This window comes from Myxocyprinus asiaticus, chromosome 5, assembly GCF_019703515.2.
Source record: "Myxocyprinus asiaticus isolate MX2 ecotype Aquarium Trade chromosome 5, UBuf_Myxa_2, whole genome shotgun sequence".
NCBI classification, from domain to species: Eukaryota; Metazoa; Chordata; class Actinopteri; order Cypriniformes; family Catostomidae; genus Myxocyprinus; species Myxocyprinus asiaticus.
The window spans coordinates 54,467,632-54,491,704 of NC_059348.1; the positions used below are offsets into that span (position 1 = coordinate 54,467,632).

The 24,073-nt window shown below is 37.3% G+C and overlaps 1 protein-coding gene across 2 annotated transcripts in view; it reads right to left on the minus strand.

The window, feature by feature from the left end:
* Positions 1–149: 149 nt before the first annotated feature.
* LOC127441326 (neurocan core protein-like) overlaps positions 150–24,073 on the minus strand; it is an 80,644-nt gene continuing 56,720 nt past the window's right edge. For both annotated transcript variants that reach the window (XM_051698609.1, XM_051698610.1), the window contains exons 11-16: positions 22,805–22,918; positions 15,328–15,486; positions 13,393–13,475; positions 12,021–12,165; positions 4,331–4,513; positions 150–4,141 (exon numbers count right to left, since the gene is read on the minus strand). In XM_051698609.1, the coding sequence (XP_051554569.1) occupies positions 4,050–4,141; positions 4,331–4,513; positions 12,021–12,165; positions 13,393–13,475; positions 15,328–15,486; positions 22,805–22,918 (776 nt within the window). In that variant the 3' untranslated portion in view covers positions 150–4,049. The remainder of the gene's footprint in view (positions 4,142–4,330; positions 4,514–12,020; positions 12,166–13,392; positions 13,476–15,327; positions 15,487–22,804; positions 22,919–24,073) is intronic.

Below are 24,073 nucleotides of genomic sequence, written 5' to 3' on the forward strand. Positions count from 1 at the left end.
TTCTGGTTAGTTAATCAAACAATATTGTACAATATCAATATCAAACTGGCTAATTTAATGTGATCAGCCTTTAGAATAAAAACCTCTAATGTTTGTGAACATGGTTGTGTTGCGTGAAATTTTCGTAAAAGCAAGTAAAACACTGAATGATGAGGAGTAAATACATTTATGAGTAAAACAAAAGGACACAGACCGCCAAACTTCACCGCAATTTATATACACAAAGCTGAAAGTTGATTTTTGAAGTTTGGAGTTGATCAGTTCGATTATTTTACGGATTATTTGCCTTTATCTAACACCATGTTTACTAATGAATACATGTTATAAACAGACATATTTGTGTGTTGAAGACAGAGTAAATAGACATTACAAAAAATACTGGGTTATGTTGGGTTACTGGGTTATTCTGTGTCAAACATACTGTGTGTGTGTTTTTGTGAACTGTAGTTAATGAGTATCATCTTTATCTAGTAAACATTTGAAACACACACACACACACTCACAAGCTCTTTGACATTTAATCACGTGGCAGATATGAATTATAGATATACACAATTAAATGTTTTGATAACAATAATTAGGCTTCATTGTAACTAGTACAATTATTCATTTTTACTAGTTAAAATACCATTTTTGATATCAAGAATGGGTATTTCTGCGAGGAATGATGTCTAGTGCTACTAGTGCAAACCTAGCCCATATCAATGAGCATTTTCACTAGTAGTAATTCCATTTTAAACTAGTAAAAATTGAAATGTAGATATCTATAATTCATATCCTAAATTTCGAAAAGGGCTTGTGATACACACACATGGTGAGGACACATTTAATCACTTCAAGCTGTTACGTGTAAAAAGGAACCATCTCAAAATCCTAAAACATGTCAGATTCACACCTCAACAGGGTTTGCTAATGAACGCTGAAGTTCATCAGAGCCAAAAGCAGCAGGAGCATCGACATTCTTCCTGTTCATGTTTTCAGAGGGCATGAGAATCAGAACGGAGACATATGCTCAGGAAACAAACACCTTCTGAATCACTCAAACAGACTCTCGTGAACAATTATGCACTGAGCACAGAGATGATAGTGTGATGTTTAAATCAACACACAAACATGACAAGCACCTCTAAGCATCTCTGTTTGATGTGTAGAGCGTTACAGAGATCATCTGAGCGAGAAGACCTCGATCCAACACACAAATGAGCTCAAATCAGACAGGGCAGCCGCTCGACTCGAACCACTAGTTTTAGTCATCTCACCAATTAGTAATTCTAGATTTTTGGAAACACACTAAACTCTTTAGCAAACACATGCAAATTAAATTCATCAGAATGTAACATATCATATGGTACAGAGAATGCAGAGTGCAGTGATTGTTTATAAATATTAGGTATGGACACAAGTACCTAAGTACTCGACAATGACAGCAATGATCTAAAAGTTTTGTGACTTGACTTCAGAATGATTGAAATCCAGTAACAGCTATACAGAAATGTGCCCAAAAGGGCCTAATTTTTTTTATTTTGTGATTGGTTATGATGTCATTTTGGTTGCGGCCTAGCAGTAAAATTTGTTGGATTGCATCCAACTTGGTGATTTCCAATCCGGGCGCTATTTTTTTACGATTTTAAAATTGACGCCCCCCATCTCCCAGGTTGGTCTATTCGGCGACACCGTTGAGGACTTTGCCCAGCAGTTCTCAGCGGTTAAGAAGCAGACGGAGGTTATTCAGCACATCCTGCCCCGGCGTGGATCAAGATCCCGCACCCCGTCTGCTCGTCGCCAAGGGCGTCCCCCTGCGGCAACAACACCGGCTCTGCCGCAGCCCGCCCCGGCAGCGGCCCTGGCGTGGAGCCACCCGCAGGAAGCAGACGCCCCCTCGTCTCACGGCCTGCCGCCAAGAACCGAGGAAGGCTTCGAAGCGCACCTGAGACGGGCGACCCAGGGAAACCGCTCTTTTCTCAACATGGTAACTTGCAATCCAGGTGCTATTTTTAATGATTTAACTTGACACACTATCTTAAAAACAATGCTCATGGTGCTAGATGCAAAAAAACAGCGAGAAAAGGGGGCTAATTTTTTATATTGTGATTGGTTGTGGCATCATTTAGGTCGCAGTCTTGCAATAAAATTCATCCGATTTGTGTCAACATGTAGACTATCAGGCTACGTCCGAATCAATCCGGATAAATTTGAAAATGGCGTTTTCGTTTTCAAAGTGCTCCCTGTCCAAACTGCCATTTTCAAGCATTTTCCAAAAGTTGCTTGTCCACACTGAAACATCTGAAAACACTTAAATCCCTTTACTGCGCATGTGTAAAAAACGTAAGAAGTGTGGCTCTGCATCATTTCCATGTACGGTCTGAAACGCAATTGTCCTCGTGTTCCGCCTCAGCAATTCTGAGTAAACTTCCGGTCGCCTTTGAAGGAATGCAATGTGAAGGTTGTACTTGAGGTAACATTTATCTTTAACAACGCCATCATAGTGGATAACAGGCACAACAAAGCCTCTACAACTTGAGCCGGCATATTGATATTTTTGGGTTTAACCCTTACAAAAACCGAGAGTTCTGGCAAATAGCCGCAAGTCCGCCACAGATTATTTTCACATGCAAATGAGCTTTGCGGCAAACTCTTCAATGTTACCACATGTTTGCCACAGAAGTGTTTGTCGGTAGCAGCAAATTGTCCATTGTTGCCAAAGGTTTGCTGCAAACTTCTGGCAAACATTTGCGGCAAATCGCAAGCTGATTTACATGTGAAAATAATGAGTGGCAAATTAGCCGTACATTTTTGGCTAGTTTGCAGAACGTTTGCCAGACCTCTAGATTTTTTGTAGGACTGCGTCACAAGAAAAATAGTTTTCGAACATCTCCGTTTTCCCTAACCACACTACAATGCGATGACAGTGTTTTCCAATTGATCTACTTGGGCAAGCACCCTTAAAAGAATCGAGAGTTCTGGCAAATTTGATGCAAACTTGCCGCAAGTTCGTCACTGATTATTTCACATGCAAATGAGCTTTGTGGAAAACTCTTCATTGCCAAATTGTCCATTGTTGCCAAAGGTTTGCTGCAGGTTCACCACCACTGGCGAAGAGCTGCAAACTTCTGGCAAACATTTGCGGCAAATCACAAGCTGGTTTGCATGTTAAAATAATGAGTGGCATATTTGCGGCAAGTTTGCAGCTAGATTACTAGACCTCTAGATTTTTCGTGAGGGCATTTTTGAAAAGCCCTGTTTTCGCTAGACAAAAACGCTGTCTCAGTGTGGCCAAAATGTAGCGAAATTAATGCATTTTCAAACAAAAACGCATTAGTGTGGACATGGCCTCAGTCCGCAACAGCCAAAGACGTTTGCATTTTAACAAAGACCAACGATTTAAAAATTGTTTAGCTGTTGACTCCAGAGCTCTGTTTTTTATCTGACAAGTACTTGAGTGGACAAAATGACCACAATTCACATCCGCAAATTTCCATTCGAATTTCCCACAACTCCTTTTTTGTGATAGAAGCTGGCAAGAACATGAAGGGCATTAGTTCTTTCATTTCAGGGAATCTGGACAACATTCATTACATATCTTTAAAGCATTACATAAATCAAAAAATCTAAAGCTAAACAAATACAATGCATTACCTACAAGAACTCTCGGCTGCTGTTTAAATCAATCCAACTATGCTATAAATGCCAATCAGCCGTGTCCTCCATAACTGCAGACTGCATGTATAAACTGACTCACATATCCTGTACATAGAGCCAGTTTGCATGTAAAAACCCTCTGTGTATTAAGTTATGGGGTCCAACTAAGGACTGTAGAGTTTGTTATTTAAGAAAGTTCTCTCCAAACATGATCAAACCGGGTTACTGAATCCTAAATAAACTTTAATAAACAGCAGTAAAAAATTAAGGTTTAATCGAAAAGAAAACATTTGTACGAAGAGAAGGAGATGTGAGTGATTGTTTTTGTCCTTCAGGGTCTGTTTTTGATATCCTCTGAACTTTCGGACTGTGAAAGCACAGAAACTGGTGTCTCGGGGTCACGGAAACTCTTAATCCCGCCCCCTGTGCCCATGTCGGCGGTGTCTTCGATGCTCACGGCGGGATCTATGGTGTTGCCGACGGTAGCGGTGAGATCTTCGTGCTGGTATGAGACAAAATGTTATTATGAACAAACAGTCACATATTACATAGTATGACTAAAATAATACACTACATTGATAGTTTCTTTCAGGAAAGTATAGCGAAGGTCTCAATTTGCTCTCAAGAGAAACAACTGAGATTTTTTCTTTCGGAGAGTTATTTAAACATCTATAAACAGTTTGAGACTCACACTTGGTGCAGATGATCTTGGGACGCTCCCAGGTTCCGTTGGGTCGGCAGAGGACGGTCGGTATGTGTCGCTGGAAGAACCCGTCGTCACACTGGTATCGCACTGCTGCGTGGATGTCATAGTGTGACCTTTTGCGACCCACTAGGTAGGCGTTGTCTACGGCAGGCGGCGTGCCGCACATAACTGACAAGTGGAGATAACACAAAGAGATTTATAAACAAATTCTTTCATGCAAAAGAACTTTTAAATAAGACATAACATTTTTGTTTTTCATCCCAATATCTGCCAATTTGCATGTTGCCATTTTTTACCATTACAGTTTATTTTTATTATTAATATTAAGCTCTCATTATGTTTTTTTTTCCTAAAATGTTTTATGCATTTTTTTTAAAGAAATGTATCTGTCCCTTCATATATGGTCAACCCCATTATGTTGTAATATTCAACCCCAAAACATTTGGAATGTAACAGGGTTGATGCAAAACATGTTGTTTCAATTTCAATGTGTAGTTTATTACAAGGCATACACTATATTGCCAAAAGTTTTCGCTCATCTGCCTTTAGACATATATGAACTTAAGTGACATCCCATTCTTAATCCATAGGGTTTAATATGACGTCGGCCCACCCTTTGCAGCTATAACAGCTTCAACTCTTCTGGGAAGGCTTTCCACAAGGTTTAGGAGTGTGTTTATGGGAATGTTTGACCATTCTTCCAGAAGCGCATTTGTGAGGTCAGACACTGATGTTGGACGAGAAGGCCTGGCTCACAGTCTTCGCTCTAATTCATCCCAAAGGTGCTCTATCGGGTTGAGGTCAGGACTCTGTGCAGGCCAGTCAAGTTCTTCCACACCAAACTCGCTCATCTATGTCTTTATGGACCTTGCTTTGTGCACTGGTGCGCAGTCATGTTGGAACAGGGAGGGGCCATCCCCAAACTGTTCCCACAAAGTTGGGAGCATGGAATTGTCCAAAATCTCTTGGTATGCTGAAGCATTCAGAGTTCCTTTCACTGGAACTAAGGGGCCAAGCCCAGCTCCTGAAAAACAACCCCACACCATAATCCCCCCTCCACCAAACTTCACAGTTGGCACAATGCAGTCAGACAAGTACCGTTCTCCTGGCAACCGCCAAACCCAGACTCGTCCATCAGATTGCCAGATGGAGAAGCGTGATTCGTCACTCCAGAGAACGCGTCTCCACTGCTCTAGAGTCCAGTGGCGGCGTGCTTTACACCACTGCATCCGACGCTTTGCATTGCACTTGGTGATGTATGGCTTGGATGCAGCTGCTCGGCCATGGAAACCCATTCCATGAAGCTCTCTACGCACTGTTCTTGAGCTAATCTGAAGGCCACATGAACTTTGGAGGTCTGTAGCGATTGACTCTGCAGAAAGTTGGCGACCTCTGCGCACTATGCGCCTCAGCATCCGCTGACCCCGCTCTGTCATTTTACGTGGCCTACCACTTCGTGGCTGAGTTGCTGTCATTCCCAATCGCTTCCACTTTGTTATAATACCACTGACAGTTGACTGTGGAATATTTAGTAGCGAGGAAATTTCACGACTGGACTTGTTGCACAGGTGGCATCCTATCACAGTACCATGCTGGAATTCACTGAGCTCCTGAGAGCGGCCCATTCTTTCACAAATGTTTGTAGAAGCAGTCTGCATGCCTAGGTGCTTCATTTTATACACCTGTGGCCATGGAAGTGATTGGAACACCTGAATTCAATTATTTGGATGGGTGAGCGAATACTTTTGGCAATATAGTGTATCAAAACTGATTGAAAATATAAGTATACAAATCAGTGTTGGGAAAGCTACATAACTTAAAGTAGTTAAACTACAGTCAAGCTACTCTTAAAAAAGTAGTTAAATACACTACAAGTTAGTAACAAAAAGCAGCTAACTACATTGAAACTATTTAAGAGGAAAATATTTGTAAATGTATAACAATCAGATACAAGTGTATGTAACAGTTGCCTAGTGGTTATATATTTAATTATAGTGACATTAAGCTATTAGCGTGACATTACATTTACACTAAACTAATAAAACTAGAAAATGCCATATTTTACGGAGTAACAGAGTCAAAATGTAGTAATAAACAGCAGCAATTGACTAAATATTACGCTTAAAAAAGAAAGCAAAATCACTTTATGGCTTCACAGGGCTCAATTGAATCAGTGAATCATTTATGTGAACTAATGGTTCAAATTTGTTATTTGAGAATTTGCAAAAGATTTATCAATTTGCAAATGTTTTAAATACTATTCCAATGGGGGCCTGGGTAGCTCGGCGAGTATTGATGCTGACTACCACACCTGGAGTCACGAGTTTGAATCCAGGGCGTGCTGAGTGACTCCAGCCAGGTCTCCTAAGCAACCAAATTGGCCTGGTTGCTAGGGAGGGTAGAGTCACATGGGGTAACCTCCTCGTGGTCACTATAATGTGGTTCTCGCTCTCGGTGGGGCGTGTGGTGAGTTGTGCGTGGATGCCGCGGAGAATAGCGTGAAGCCTCCACATGCGCTATGTCGCCGCGGTAACGCGCTCAACAAGCCACGTGATAAGATGCGCGGACTGACGTTCTCAGACGCGGAGGCAACTGAGATTCGTCCTCCGCCACCCGGATTGAGACGAGTCACTACACCACCACGAGGACTTAGAGCACATTGGGAATTGGGCGTTCCAAAAAGGGGAGAAAATCCCCCCCCCCAATCTATTTGTATGTTTTCAATTTTGGGTAACACTTTACAATAGGGTTCCATTAGTTAACATGAACCAACAATGAACAATACGTATTAAGCATTTGTTAATATTAGTTCATGTTAATTAAAATATACTAATACATTTTTAAAATCAAAAGTTGTATTTGTTAACATTAGTTAATACACTATGAACTGACATGAACTAACAATGAACAATTGTATTTTTATTAACTAACATTAACAAAGATTAATAAATGCTGTAAATAATATATAGTTACAGTAAGTGTTTGTTCATGATACTAAATGCATTAACTAACGTGAACGAATGGAACCTTATTGTAAAGTGTAACCAAATTTTGTTTGTGCTGTGCCTTGCTACAGAGTTAATTGTTGTTGTTTTACAACTGTTTTATGTTATTTATAACTGTAAAACTTCTGCGGCTTCCAATCTTGGTCAGGAGACTTCTGTAAAAGAGATTCTTAACCTCAGTGAGTTTTATTCCTGGTTAAATAAAGAACAAATAAACTGTCTGAATGAATGAACTGGGGTTCCAAACACTAAATATAAGTGAATCGTTTATTATAACTGGTTTATTTACATGAACTGTCCGAAAGAACTGATTCACTTAAATGATTTGGTTTTCCCAGTGCTTCATGAGAGAGAGAGAGAGAGAGAGGACGGTTCAGATGAGCGTGTTTGCTGCGTTCACAATACAGTGTGACAAATGTATTGTTTTGTGACGTTACAGCGCTACTTGTTGGAAAATAAAGCTTGTTACAAGCGACACTGTTATGAAAATAGCTGAGGTAGGCGCTACTGAAAAATTTAGTTAAAAAAGTCAGTAGCATTGCTAATTTTAGTTAGTTACTCCCCAGCAATTGTTAAAAATCCAGCTTCCATATTTGTCAAATTTCATATCATTTAATACTTTATTAATCCTCGAGGGGGCACTTCAGTGTGGGCACAAAACAAAACAACATACACGACAACAGTAACAAATTGTTACATGATTATGTGAAAATATGTACTAAAAAATGACAATACTCAATTTACACAATAAAATTGTAAATACGTGACCTTTCCAAAATTACACAGTTCTCAATTTTCGATCATTTTGGCTGTGTTAATGGCAACGGCATAAATGTTGCCAAAGGTGTGTATTTTGGGGGGAATTTTGATATTTCAACCTCAGTTCCTATAACACATCTATAATACACTGTGTTCACAAATAGTTACACTCAGGACCTTCAGGACAAAAATGTCCCCATTGAAACCCATTAAAACTGCAATATTTGATCCCAGTGCCATTAAAGCATAAAATCATGAATTCTATGATATTATGCTTTCATTCCGGTGCCCTGGCTTCAAAATTTCAATGTTGAATATTTTCCACCAGATGGCGCCATTTTTCTCATGTTTAGCCTATGGAGCAAATACATGCTTTTCCCCTATTTTCTGTTTGCTGAGCACTGCAGGCCAACTGAATAAATGATGCAGATAAAATTGTGTGTGTGTGTCGGTATGGATGTCAGAGTGTGTTTTGTATGTGTGTATTGAGAAATGTGTGTGTGTGTTTTGTATGTGTGTATTGAGAAATGTGTGTGTGTGTGTAAAAAACAACAGTGGCATTATATAAACAAACTGGCATTTAAAGGGTTCAAATCCTGAAAATGAATGAATATTTGGTAGTTATGATCAGGACTGATGTTGGTTAGAATAGTGGAAAATAATATTAATATATAATATTATTATGGCAGTCCTCTAAGGACCTCTGAGTAACATTTTTAATTGACGCACAAGGGTTAAAGAGTAGCGGTTAGAAAAGCCACCTATGATGCGGGAGACCAGGGTTTGAGAGCAGGTAAAATAGTTTTCATAAATGTTAAAATAGAGACCCTTCCTTTTTTTAAGGATTTTTATTATAAAAACAACTGCTTTTAAAGAAAATAAAATATAAGGTAAAAAGTCTAAATTTATGAGTCTCTTGGGATTTAAATAACATACACTTTCCACCCATCAAAACTTTGGGACATAGGCATAGGCACTTATGTTGTGGGGGACTAAAAAAGTTTTAACAGTTGAAAGTTGAAATAGAGACCCTTTCTTAGGGATTTTGATCATTAAAAACAATTTTATTTAAATATTTATTAAAATAAAAGGTAAAAAGCTAAATTTATCTCTCTTTGGATCTGATCATATTGCCTGTGCAAACTAAAAGATTGTGATCTATGGATATTTCTACAAATTTGCCTTCATCTAACCCTAATAAACTCAATTTTAAAAGTTGATTGAACTAATGTAGAAACAGTTGAGATTACAGTCAACTGTTATGCCATTTAAGTGTGAGCAACTTAACATTTTAATCAGTGAGAACATAGAATTTCAAGTTCGTAGAACTTACAGGCTTTTGAGCATGCTCAGTTTGATCACTGATTCTCAGTCCTGAGGAGAGCATTTGTGGCAGAAAAAAAATGATTTTGACAAGGAATTTTTCTTATTAAATATATATTGTATTTATGATAAGATATTTAATAAGTAATATTTTCATCAGGATGTTGGTTGCTCTAAGACTTACAGTTTCATTTTTTTGTTAATGCATGATTTCCTGTAAAGCTGCTTTGAAACGATGTGTGTTGTGAAAAGTGCTATACAAATAAAAAATAACTTGGATTGTATTTTTTATACATTGACCTTACCGATATTCACCTTACTAGTTGACAACATGTATTTATTTATTTATTTTTTTTTTTGCAAAATAACTGCACAGGATTGCACATTTAGTGGATTCTCTGAGGAAACATTATGATTTGCTTTGAAGTTTCTTCAGTTAATAAGTTGACTTAACTTCTATTAGTTTTAAGTAATTGTTACCTACACCCCTTTTTAAGTTGGACCAACTACTTGTTAGCTTGGTGGGGCTGACACATGAGCTTATTTAGAAAAATGGATCTGCTTAATAAAGAATATCTTTTAATATCAAGAATATTGAAACTTATGGTTAGCTGTACTTAAAAATGTTATTTTATTGAGCTTGAATTTAGACCTACTTGTAAAAAAAAAAAATCAATATTTTTGAGTTTGCTGAACTTACTGTATTGAGTTCATGGAACTTACAATCCAACTTAAAGGAATGTTCCAGGTTCAATACAAGTTAAGCTAAATTGAAAGCATAATTGTGGCATAATATTGATTACCACAAAAATGTATTTTGACTTGTCACTCCTTTTCTTTAAAAAAAGGCAAAAATCTGTGTTACAGTGAGGCACTTACAATGGAAGTCAATGGAGGCCAATCCGTAAACGTTAAAATACTCACTGTTTCAAAAGTATAGCCACAATACGTGAACAATATGCATGCTAACATGATTTTAGTGTGATAAAATCGCTTATAACATGGTCTGTTCAATTACTCGATTCTGATTGGCTGGAATGCGTGCATTAAAACTGTTTAATGCACAGGTAGTTCCGGTCAGTTTTAACCAACGTTCTATATTAACACGCCTACTCGGCTGTCCTCGTAATAAGACATTGTAAGAGATTTATGCCTCAAACGACCTCTGGCTGTGAATTTAGTCTCAGGGCTGGGATTAACCATCACATCACAAAACAACATAAAGTCATGCAGTGCCTCTTTAAATCAACTGTGAAGTGCTACAGGAAACACGGAAAAGACTGTTCCTCAGCCCTGTATCATCACCCAAAGCACTTCTGAGGAAAGTATGGTTTGACATTCAGCTGTTTCGCACAGAGGGGGAGAGAAGGTAACCACCGTGACCCATCAAATGCATCTTTTGCTGTCCGGCAAGACAAGGCAAGACGATTCATATTGTAATATGATAAACATCATCTAAAATTACTGCCCTGCTCAACATGTGCACTAGAGGGCGCCCCACGATCGCACATTGCTGACTGAAGCTCTGAATCTCGACTGTTTCATAACACGCAGCCTTTTGCTGTTTTGTGATCGTTTAAGGTCACATCACGATTTCATTCTTTATTCAGTGAATCATGCATCCTTAATGGATACCATATGGATGTCTCAGAGGTGAAGGTCTGTAGGTTTGGAGCGTTTTGGTGGATTTTCTTCTCATCATGTACAAGTAAGTGCAACTTGTCACATCAGCAACTCCGGTTTTACCTTATTAATGTGAAAAAGACAAACAATAGGAATGAAATATTATGTGTTCTGAGGAGTGTCAACCCTTCTACATTATGTGGCTATTATTATTGCTGGATTGAGTATTGAAATTCACAGTTTTAAAGAGTGATTGGTATCCAAACAACTGTAATATTATTATACTACTTTTTCTCTGTGTCTGATTTAGAATGGGCAGAACTCTAGATCTGACTACCTGTAGATTAAGTTAACCATTACCGTTATTCTCCCAGTCAAAATATACGCTGTAAAAATCAATGACGGTTGTAAATAATCAATGCTGGCAAGTGACCATGGTACAAGTAGGATAATCCATGGCGATTTTAATGCACTTCGACAAGGTGGGAAAATACGATTTCTTCAAATTTCAGAAATATCCTTTTCAATTAGTAAAAAAAATGGCCTTGATTCAATAGGCATGAGGCCACAAGCTCAGCCGTAAATCTGTTCTCTGGCGACACTAGCACATTCAGAGCCACAGGAAACTGGAGAGCCCATAAAGAAAGGTATCGTGGGAATTGAAGTGCGGAGCCCAGGGTTTACACTGCCAATCTGAAAGCCCCTCAATGGGGTTTGAATTCTCACCCTAAAACTGAGACCTCATTGTACTTGATTCAGAGACGGAGTTTAGCTGAGTACTCTAGTGAACGCCAACATCCCAGGAGTCCAGCTCAGGGTCCGTTTGGAGAAATCACAGCCATTGAAATGTCACAAAGACCCAAAGAATCAAGACTGAGGTGCTACATTCAACTGCGGTACCATCAGAAAGTTTAACACAGAGCCAGATCTGACTTTTCTGCCTGCAGTTAAATAGTGCAACTCACCCGTTCCTTTCTTGCAGATGTATGGTAGATTATAGTTGCAGGGCACATCGTTCCACTTGCCGTCTTCTCTGGAGATCATCACCACGCAGTCCTCGCCACCTGCGAAGAAATTATCCGGCTGATTCTCGCGCCAATTTTCATACACCTGTGAGAGAGAAACACAAACACATCAATAGCATTTGAAAGCATCAAACACAGCGGACTACAAAACGGAGTAATGTATTGACAAATATTGCCAAAACTCTGATTAAGAAATGCACAGTATTTTTTAGTTAAAAATAAGGTCACATTTGTAAAATGCATATATCTGATAGAAACAGTTGTATTAATTACCCATGTGAACAGCTTAACCAGAATAAGAACAGTGTTGGGTAGATGACTTCCGAAATGTTAACTAAAACTGAAATTATACTTTTTAGGTAACTTAATCTGATTTCTCTTGGACACTTGTTGTATGTTTTGATCAAAATCAAACAACAATTTGCTATTTGTAAATCCCTGCCCTCGTTGATTCTGATTGGTAATGTAATCAATATGTAATCATGCATAAAACTGTAATTTGATAGCACACATTTAAAAATGCCTGTGTAGCTCAGCGACTATTGACGCTGACCATCACCCCTGTAGACGCGAGTTCGAATCCAGGGTGTGCTGAGTGACTCCAGCCAGATCTCCTAAGCAACCAAATTGGCCTGGTTGCTAGGGAGGGTAGAGTCACATGGGGTAACCTCCTCGTGGTCGCGATTAGTGGTTCTCGCTCTCAATGGGGCATGTGGTAAGTTGTGTGTGGATCGTGGAGAGTAGCATGAGCCTCCACGGTGTCATGCACAACGAGTCACGTGATAAGATGCGCGGATTGACGGTCTCAGAAACGGAGGCAACTGAGACTTGTCCTCCGCCACCCGGATTGAGGTGAGTAACCGCGCCACCACGAGGACCTACTAAGTAGTGGGAATTGGGCATTCCACATTGGGGAGAACATTTTTTTTATGTTATAACAAGTACTTGATTTTTGTAATCTAATTACATAATCCAGATTACACGTAGTTCATTACTATCCAACACTGAAGTGATCATACTGCAAAACATCATATTCTTGACCAGTATATTTGTCTTGTTGCTCAGTAAAAATATCCAAACATCCTCGTTTTCAGAGAATACATCTTAAATATAGCTAGTATAGAAGTTGTGTCGTGCTGCACTAACAGATTTCTTTAAAATGTTTTAATCCTAAATAAATAGAAAAAATACCCTTTCAGTGACGTGCAGATCTTAATCTACTGCGCCACATTACACAAACAGCCAAAGTGTGTGCAAATGTAGTTATGAGATTGATGAATGATTGATTTCTACTCATACGAAAAAAACTCACCACGTCTGATGCATCTGTCCATTGGAAATCCTCTTCTACTGTACGATCATTCAGTCCAATCCAAACGTTCTCATGACCCAAACCTGATGGACCACAGAGAGAGAGAGACACTGAAAATCCAGTCAATTTACCTTTTATTCCCTGTATAATTCTATATGGGACACATTTATCCACAGAAATCAATAACACCACTTTATAGACAGTCAACAAATAGGTACTTTGGTCCAAAAAGTTGAGTGAAATAAACTCTACCACACTAAGGCTGTCAAATAAAAATTTGAAATTTGAATATTTGTCGTATTTAAAGGGATAGTTCACCCAAAAGTGAAAATTCTCTCATTATTTACTCACCCTCATGATATCCCAGGTGTATATGAATTTCTTTCTTCAGCAGAACACAACTGAAGTAAAATAGAAAAATATCTCAGCTCAGTAGGTCCTTAAAATGCAAGTGGTCCACTGTAATGCGACTTTTTAAGCTTTTTAATATTTAAGTACTTTTTAACTATTATCCAACGCTTCCGTTAGGCTTCATGAGAGGGTGGAGATCACGCGGTCTCTCATGTGACGTATTCGTGTTGCCATGTTACAGACGTAATCTCATGTTCTCCTCTCGGTTGAGACATCCAGGATGAGCACACAAATGCATCAATGTGAGTAAAGAACAAAGATACAAATACAGATCTAAACCAAAACCAACCAAGCTACTGTACAGCGTTCCTCCTTCTCAGCTGGTGTCACACATGCCTCAGTTCTCGCGTGTCTCACGTGCCAACACGATTACGTCACACACGCATAACGCTGCTGACCAGAAGCGATGACTTATAGTTAAAAAGTTGATCTTTATCAATATTGATCTTTTTCACACCAAAGGCGATCATGTCTCTTAAGAAGACATTAATTTAACCGCTGGTGTCGTATGGATGACGTTTATGCTGACTGTCTGTGATTTTTGGAGCTTCAAAAGTCTGGTCACCATCCACTTGCATTTTAAGGACCTACTGAGCTGAGATATTTTACTATTTTACTTCAAATGTGTTCTGCTGAAGAAAGAAAGTCATACACACCTGGGATATCATGAGGGTGAGTAAATAATGAGAGAATTTTCATTTTTGGTTGAACTGTCCCTTTAAGATAAAACAAAACATTAATTTCGACTCGTCCCTCCTTTTGTTTAAAAAAAGCACAATTCTGTGTTCCAGTGAGGCACTTACAATGGAAGTCAATGGGGCCAATTTTTGGAGCGTTTCAAGGCATAAATGTGAAGTTTATAATTTTATAAAAGCACTTACATTAATTCTTCTGTTAAAACTTTTTAACGTATTATTTGTCGTATTTACAGTTATTTCAGGGTTTTAGTGCTTTACGGCGTAATGTCGTCATGGCAATAAGTTGTAAAATTGGCTATAACTTTCCACAGATTTGGTTAGTAAGTGATGTTATGACAGTAAAATCATGTTAACACACACATTGTTTATGTCTTGTGTCTATACTATTGAAACAGTGAGTATTTTAATGTTTACAGATTGGCCCCATTGACTTCCATTGTAAGTGCCTCACTGGAACACAGATATTTTCCTTTTTTAAAGAAAAGGAAGGACGAGTCGAAATGAGTTTTTGTGCTAATCAACATTATGCCACAAATGCTGTCCATTGAGCTCAACTTTTATTGAACCTTGAATATTCCTTTAACGCATGACCCTCATAATAATCCTGTCGCAGGTAATCGTCATGTGTCCCAATGTTCAGTGGATTCTAATATAAGTAGAACATATTCATTTCTCAGCCCTGCTGACAGCCCTACTCCATACAACACCACAATATTTTAGATGTAGCCTAGATTCACTTTCGTTTTTGTGGCAACTGAGAATTATTTTCAATCATTTTCGCAATGGACATTTCATAAGCCGCACACTACAGCAGTCTGTGACGGACCGTTGAGGAAGTCCTGCTCCATGGAGGAAGTGACGCTGGTCAGGTGACTGCTGTGCTCCCTGCAGTCCTTCTCAGCATCCTCCCAGGTGTGTCGCCGTGGAAACAGTCTATAGCAGTGACCATGAAACTTCTTCCAACCGTGTTCACAACCCTCTGTGTCTACAGAAAGAAAAAGACAGATTGATAGAAGTTAGATATTAGGATCTTGTTCATTGAAATATAAACAAACCAATAATAACAGATAGAGGATTTAAGAGAGAGGATTCGGTGTGTGTGTGAGTGTGTGCAGCTGTTCTCTGGTTAAATCCATATGAAGGCCACTGGAGACCAAAAATTAAAACAGCACAGAGGTTTAATTAAGGCCCTGTCAGGTGGAAGGAAGTGAATTTAAAGGTATAATAAGTAAAGAATTGTGTACAGTTACAAAATAATCACTGATGTAATGAGGCGGGGTCTTGAAGTGGTTATTTATTTTGTGATAATGACAGGCAGACTGTACATTATCTTGCTTATTACATGGCTACGTAGCAAATAAAAAGAAAAAAATACTCAGAAATTAAATATTGATTTAAGTGTGAATTATTTTATTATGTGAGAAGAGAGAAAGAAAGGAGGGATCCGATGACATAAAAGTAGTACAGCTATGTAGGAAATCACTTGCATGGGTACACAGTCGATTATACAGTTTAGTGCTGATTATATAAAAATATTTGTCTTCAGAATGTTTCGTTTGACCAATCAGAATCAAGTATTCCAGACAGACATGCAATAGGAGTTCTTTACCGTAGCTCTCAATTCTCAAATATGGTGCTTCATCAAATTAATTTTAATATAAATAACTAAAATGATTATAAATGCTAAAAAATCTATTATAAATAATAATAATTATTATACATTAATTATATACATATATATATATATATATATATATATATATATATATATATATATATATATATATATATATATATATAGACATTTGAAAAATTAACGATGAAGGCCTTGTAAAAATTTTCATTAAATTAATTTTAATATAAATAACTATAATTATTATAAATTCTAAAAAATATATTATACATAATAATAATAATAATAATAATAATAATTTAAAAAAAAAAATATATATATATATAGACATTTGAAAAATTAACGATGAAGGCCTTGTAAAAATTTTCATTAAATTAATTTTAATATAAATAACTATAATTATTATAAATTCTAAAAAATATATTATACATAATAATAATAATAATAATAATAATAATAATTAAAAAAAAAAAAATATATATATATATATATATATATATATATATACACATTTGAAAAATTCATGATGAAGTCCTGGTAAAAATTCTAAAAAATATATTATAAATAATAATTATTATTATACATTAATTATATATACATATACATAAAGACATTTGAAAAATTAACGATGAAGGCCTGGTAAAAATTTTCATTAAATTAATTTTAATATAAATAACTATAATTATTATAAATTCTAAAAAATATATTATAAATAATAATAATTATTATACATTATATATATATATATATATAAGACATTTGAAAAATTCATGATGAAGATCTGGTAAAAAATTAGGACTTTAATGTAAGAAAATGTCCCAGACCCAGACTTTCAATATTAAACTATAAAAATCCATGATAAAAATACAAATTATTACATGTTTAAAACTATGACATGAAATAAACAAAAACCATTTCAATATTTATTGTGTGAAAATTCCGTCAATTTTGTCCCACAGTTGTGGCGTTAGTTCCACCACACCAAAAATGTTGTCCCTAATAAAGTTTTTTCAGAAGTTAGTGTAATTGTTAACCAAAAGTGTGAGTGAAGAGCATGCTTGAGATGAAATATGAAATGAGTGATGTTTGAAGAAAACTAATAGAGAATATTTTTATTGGGCGTAATTTTTCAATCAAGCTGTAATTTTGCCAAATTATGCAAAAAGTGTGAAAATATTATGTATTTGTGTGTATTTAGGATACATAAAATATTATCTATGAAATTAGCTTTAGCAAGACAAAGGAGTCGGCAGATTGTATTTAAAAAACAGTTAAAAATGTCATTTCCATCACAGAATTCTTTTAAACAATACAGAATTTGAGATGTGCTGGAAATGACACTATGGTGGGAATTTTCATGACACAAATGACAGAAATCTCATAGATGACACATTTTTTTTTTAAACAAGACATTACTTTCTAGAAGTCCAAAGCTGAAGAAACACCCAAATATGTTTTTGTTTTTTTTCGCAAAGGGATATTTCACACAAAAATTCTCTCATCATATACTCACTCTTGTGGCATCCCAGATGTGTATGACTTTCTTTCTTCTGCTGAACACAAATGAAGATTTTTAGAAGAATATTTCAGCTCTGTGGGTTCATACAATGCAAGTGAATGACTAGAACTAAGAAGGTCCAAAAATGACATTCTAATTCCAGAAATGATCCATACGACTCCAGTGGTTTAATCCATGTCTTCTGAAGTAATATGATATGGGTGTGTGAGAAACAGATCAATATTTAAATACTTTTTTAGTGTCAATGTCCACCTTTGATCAGCCCGACCATTAGGTGTCTGAATGTGAACATGAAAGTCACTTCAACACCAGTATGTAAGTGAAAGTGAACGTGTAGATTTTTAGTTATAAAAGGACTTAAATGTTGATCTGTTTCTCACCCACACCTTTCATATCACTTCTGAAGACATGGATTAATCACTGGAGTCGTATGGATTACTTATATACCTCCTTTATGTCATTTTTGGAGCTTCAAAGTTCTGGTCACCATTCACTTGCATTGTGAGGACCAACAGAGCCGAGAAGGTCTTCTAAAAATCATCATTTGTGTTCTGCAGAAGAAAGAAAGTCATACACATCGGATTGTACGGGGGAGCATCTCAAATGAATTGTAAACACTCATCCAATGGACTGTGAAATGAATGAGAAGCTTTTATGAATGCACGCAAGCGACAAAAGCACGTGCTCTACAGCACCATCATAACTTTACATTGTGACAGAGCATCTTCCAGTTACACAAACTTAAAGAGCAATAATGCGTCTGATGGACTCCGACAGCTATGACATCATGCTCATTTGTAGATTTGTTCCATTAGCCGACTGCATTATTAGCAGTAATACATCATCGTTAGCATCACTGTCGCCATCGGATACAGACGATGCCATATCGGACTGTTATGAGTGTGTCAAACAATGAAATCTCAGCTTCTTTCAATTGGAATGCAAAAAAATTAAATAATGGAAGAATTTGTCACTGGATTTGCAAAAGCTTTTGAGGTTTGGGGTATCAAACATTAGAAAGATATTCAGTGTTTTGTTCAGGGCTATGTGTAGAACTGTGATAACAAACAGACAGCTGACAGGCGCCCAAAACATCTCGAAAACCATCAAACCAGGGACATTTTATGTGTGATATTTAAAAAACAACGTTTAAAGGGATAGTTCACCCCCAAAATGAGATGTTAGGCAGTATGTTAATCTCAGTCACTGTTCACTTTCATTGTATGGAAAAAAAAAAAAGTTAACATCCAGCCTAACATTAGGGATGGGTGATTTAACCTATTTTAATTTGTGATCCGATACCAAGTAGTGTCAAGGCCAAAATAGTCTATTGAATGGATTTTTTTTGTTTTGTTTTTTGTGATTTCTGAGGATAAAGTGGGTCATTTTAGCTAGTTAACATTATATTTTAAAGCCATAATTTTTTTTAAATGTATAAGCTTAAACTGCAAATTCTCAGACATCTATTATTAACAATAATAGAACATTTCAATACATTTATAACAAATGAGCTGCTCGCGTCTTTCAACATTTCTGTGCATTAAGATGAGCGGAAGGAGAAACCGATTAAAGGCAGACCGATATATCGGTTTTACCGATTAATCTGTATCAATAGTTGCTTTTTGGAACTATCGTATTGGCAAAAATCTATGCAGATTGTTTCTTTTTATTTCTGCATGTTACTCTGTGGCTGAAAGTATATATACAAAAGTCTTCATCTGGTGAATATATACTGTAGGATATAAAAAGGTTAATTTGGTAAATACTTAAATATGGAGCCAGATCTCTTTTTATAGTTAAAAGTGCCTCATTTTGCACCAAATCTTCATTTTGATTTGGTTGAACAATAAACTGAATCTAGGATTTTATTGGCAGGTCATTCCTGGGATTCAGTAATATTTCAACTTGGAGTTTTTTTTTTTTTTTTTGGACTACATTTGATTAATCGTCTGAAAACTCCACAACATTAGGCACATATTAAACCTCCAACAAATCATATTTTCCCACCTCAGGCATCAAAGCCTTTTTATTATTTCAACCCCGTCACGGACATAATGGAAGTGGAATACTTGTTATAAAATAAACATCTACCTACTGCTCATGTGTCCCTCATACAAATATAATGACTACAAATATTACATTTGTGATAAAGCTACAAAAAGTCAAATTGTGTGTCTGTGGCCTCATTGTTTTTTGTTAAAATGTATTAAATTCAGGTATTTATCTAAAGCCCCAATTTTTTTGAGCTAGCCCTTAACATGTCAGGCTGTGCTCAGCAAACAATATATAGATTTTTAATTGTGTCCCCATTTTAATGATCAAATATTATCACACTCGTCTCAACCCCGTCACAACTCTCCAACCACTACGCAACTTGCAGCCATACATTTTTAACACCCTGTTTCATTCAAGTAAATATATAGAATTTGTAATTGTAACAATGTTCAATGGAAAGGACGAGGCGAGAACCGGCTTGATAATATAAATAATATTTTAATAAAACAAAAAGACACAAACATAAACACATGCAGGGCAGCTGCCCGTAACTCTCTCTCTCCCAAACTGCCACCTCCGGTCGCCTTTATCCCTCTAGAGGGCTTGATCAGCCTGATTAGGGGCTGGGTGTGCAGCATCACGACCCGGCCCCGCCCTCCTCCTTGCCACACTCCTCCCTCCTTTCCTTCAGGCCGGAGAGTCCCCGGCATGACGTACATCATGAGGCAGGGATGACCTTTAGCAGCCGGTAGGGGTCTACTCCGCCCCTGGCAGTGGCCCTGACCGCTCCAGGCAGTCGGCTAGGAGCCCCTCCTCCCTTCGCGGTGGGTGGCCGTTCCTCCGCTCTCAGGTGGCCGGGCTCCTCCATCCCCCGGCGGATGGCCGCGGCTGCTCCGTTGGGGTGGATGGTAGTGGCGAGGACTTTACTACGGCGCATCCCTCCTCCTTCCCGTGTTTCGGCACCAGTGTAACAAAGTTCAATGGAAAGGAGGCGGCGAGAACCGGCTTGACAATATAAATAATCTTTTAATAAAACAAAAAGACACAAACATAAACACATGCAGGGCAGCTGCCCGTAACTCTCTCTCTCCCAAACTGCCACCTCCGGTCGCCTTTATCCCTCTTGAGGGCTTGATTAGCCTGATTAGGGGCCGGGTGTGCAGCATCACGACCCAGCCCCGCCCTCCTCCCTGCCACAGTAATATATAATGCATTGACTATTCCATATTTTTGCTACAGTATTCATAAACGTACTGAATCACTCAACCCCGTCACAGGTTTCCAGTGAAGAAATGTGACAGGGTTGAGTGTGATGGAGTTGTGGATTTTTGCTCAAAATGGCAACATTTCCTCGTGTGGTGTTGGACAGAAGACCACATAGCATGCATGATATTAATAAATTATATATATATATATATATATATATATATATATATATATATATATATATATATTTATGGACTAAAATATCATATTAAGAAGTACTGATTTAATACCTTTTTTTTTTTTGTTGTTGTTGTTGTTGTTGTTGTTGTGGATTTTGTCCCCAATTTGGAATGCCCAATTCCCAATGCGCTCTAAGTCCTCGTGGTGGCGTAGTGACTCGCCTCAATCCGGGTGGCGGAGGATGAATCTCAGTTGCCTCCGCGTCTGAGACCGTCAATCCGCGCATCTTATCACGTGGCTTGTTGAGCGTTGCCGTGGTGACGCAGCGCATGTGGAGGCTTCACGCCATTCTCGGTGGCATCCACGCACAACTCACCACGCGCCCCGCCGAGAGCGAACCACATTATAGCGACCATGAGGAGGTTACCCCATGTGACTCTACCCTCCCTAGCAACCGGCCAATTTGGTTGCTTAGGAGACCTGACTGGAGTCACTCAGCACGCCCTGGATTCGAACTCACGACTCCAGGTGTGGTAGTCAGCGTCAATACTCGCTGAGCTACCCAGGCCCCCACTGATTTAATATCTTAATTTCATGTGATGGGGTTGAGTTGTTGAGCTTATCACTATAATACACTTTAAAATATGAATACAGATTATGATATTTCTTACCTGTTTCTGCACCACGCTGTTGAAGACTGATTGATGTCACCTCTGATTAATAATGTCACATATGGGCGGAACTAAAATGTTTATGGGATGAAAATGGTTGGTGTGACGGGGTTGAGTTCAGACTGAGGGACAAACCTTTATAGCCTGGTTTTTATAAAAAAAAAAAAAATAGTGTTTTTTTGTAAAATATCTTAGCAAAGGAACACAAATAAATCTTTACATTAATGACAAAAATTATAGACAGTGTGCACTTTTTATTATAACTTTTTCTATGTGCAAATTCAGTGACCTGCCTCAGGTACATTACACATTGCTTGGTTTAAGATATGATAAAGATTATTTTAATGCAACAATTCTTTTAATTCATTGCTATGGACATATCAACATCTTGTGTTGAAATGCTGTGGAACATTTCATTTTAGTGAACCATCACTTCATAAGGTCTGGGGGACTGAAATATTACCGAATCCCAGGAATGACCCAGTAAGCAAAGACTAAGAAATGTTTTAACCTTCTATAAATTGATTTTAAAAACTCAGCCAAATGATCGGCTATCCGATAACCGATTAATCAGCCAATACCGATTAATCGGTTATTGGACGATTTATCGGCCTTTTGCACCGCCTTAGTTATCGGTATCTGCAAAATCCTCAGTCGCTCGACCTCTAAAACAGATCCAATCATATGAAACCATTTGTATTTCGAATGTATTTTTTTCAACTTTGAATCTTATAAAACAATATTTTTCATGCTAAAAAATGATAAAATCACTAGTTTAGTAAAAACCTTTAGTAGCTATGTTTTTATGTAAGGATTGATCCTCTCGATACAAGTTTTGATATTTTAGGATCGATCCGCCCATCCCTATTTAACATCTTCTTTTGTGTTCCACGGAAGAAAGTAAGTCATGCAGGTATGGAACAACATGAGACATTTTTGGGTGAACAACTTTAAGCTGGTCTTAATTAAAGTTTCTCACAGGTAACGGCTCAGATCGAGAAGTCTATGAGTCAGGCAGCAGGAAAGCATCAGATGTGGGATGTTTGGGAATGTTTTCTGAAACACAATGTTCAGGTTGTGATTGGTCTGCGCATCTCACCTCTCTCACATCTGTCGCCGCTGTAGCTGGGCAAACACACACATATGAACAAGTCTTCTTTATCAATGCAGGTGCCTCCGTTCTCACACGGGTTGGACTGACAGTCGTCAACATCTGCAACAATACCAAACAAGTTTAAATGAAAATTATCACTCGTGTTGTTTTATGTCTTCCCAGAGAAATTCGTTTTTCACAGTTCTCAGTTTTGTTTCATTTTAGCATCAACTTTTCTCTTTAAGTTCCTTCCTAATATTTAAAACAAGCACAAATGAGTCAATTATTGACATCCAGTAAGAGTATTGAGGTATAAAATGAATGTGGATTGCATAGCTCAGATCATTTGCTCTTTGAAGAATTTGATGAGAAGTGTTTGAGACTTTTGATTGCAGACTTTAAGATCTCTGGAAACATCTGAGAAGCAGGAGAACTTTTAGCAAAAGTTCTCCATAAAAACAAATTAAGATGTATTTATTTCTATCCCAATGCTTCCATAATAATGTGCCGTATTCACATTAATATGATGCTTTACTAATTCAGACCACAACGCATCAATTACATACTGTAAATGGGAAATGCACAGACTTGAAACCCAAATTAGATGAAAAATGTATAATGTAAAACAAAATGAATATTAATATTTCACTGGTGCTCGAGCACTGAAATCCATTGCAATTAAATGCTTAATATTAACTTCCAAAATGCAACACTGAATTAAACATTTCCCAGTGTAATTCAGGCATAATTACAGTCGTGAAGGTAACATGCTTTTCTTTATTAAACTATAACAATATTACAGTGTAAACACATTATAGATATTTGCTGCAGGATGTTTTAATTACACTAATGATGAATAGCATGTCAGATTACGCCGTCGGTCATTGTGATTCTTGTTTAAATAATCCATTTAATATTAAAGTGTCTGTCTTAAGCTGTATGTAATCATTTAATAGGCAAAATAACATAGGGAAGCCTACTTTGCAAATTATAATTTAATTATTTTTAATAAACATTGACATTAAAAGTGCTGCTGAAACTTTACAATAAGGTTATTTTCGTTAAATGGATTCAGCATCATTAACTAACAGTGAACAATACAGTAACAGCATTTATAAAACTTGATTATTTTTTATTGATCAAAATACAACTGCTAATTGTTTGTACTAATGTTGATGTATGTATAGAACTTTAAATATATATTAAAAAATATATATTATGGCTTGTAGACTTCTTACTGATGTTATGTTGCAATTTGGTTGCAAAAAGTTTCCC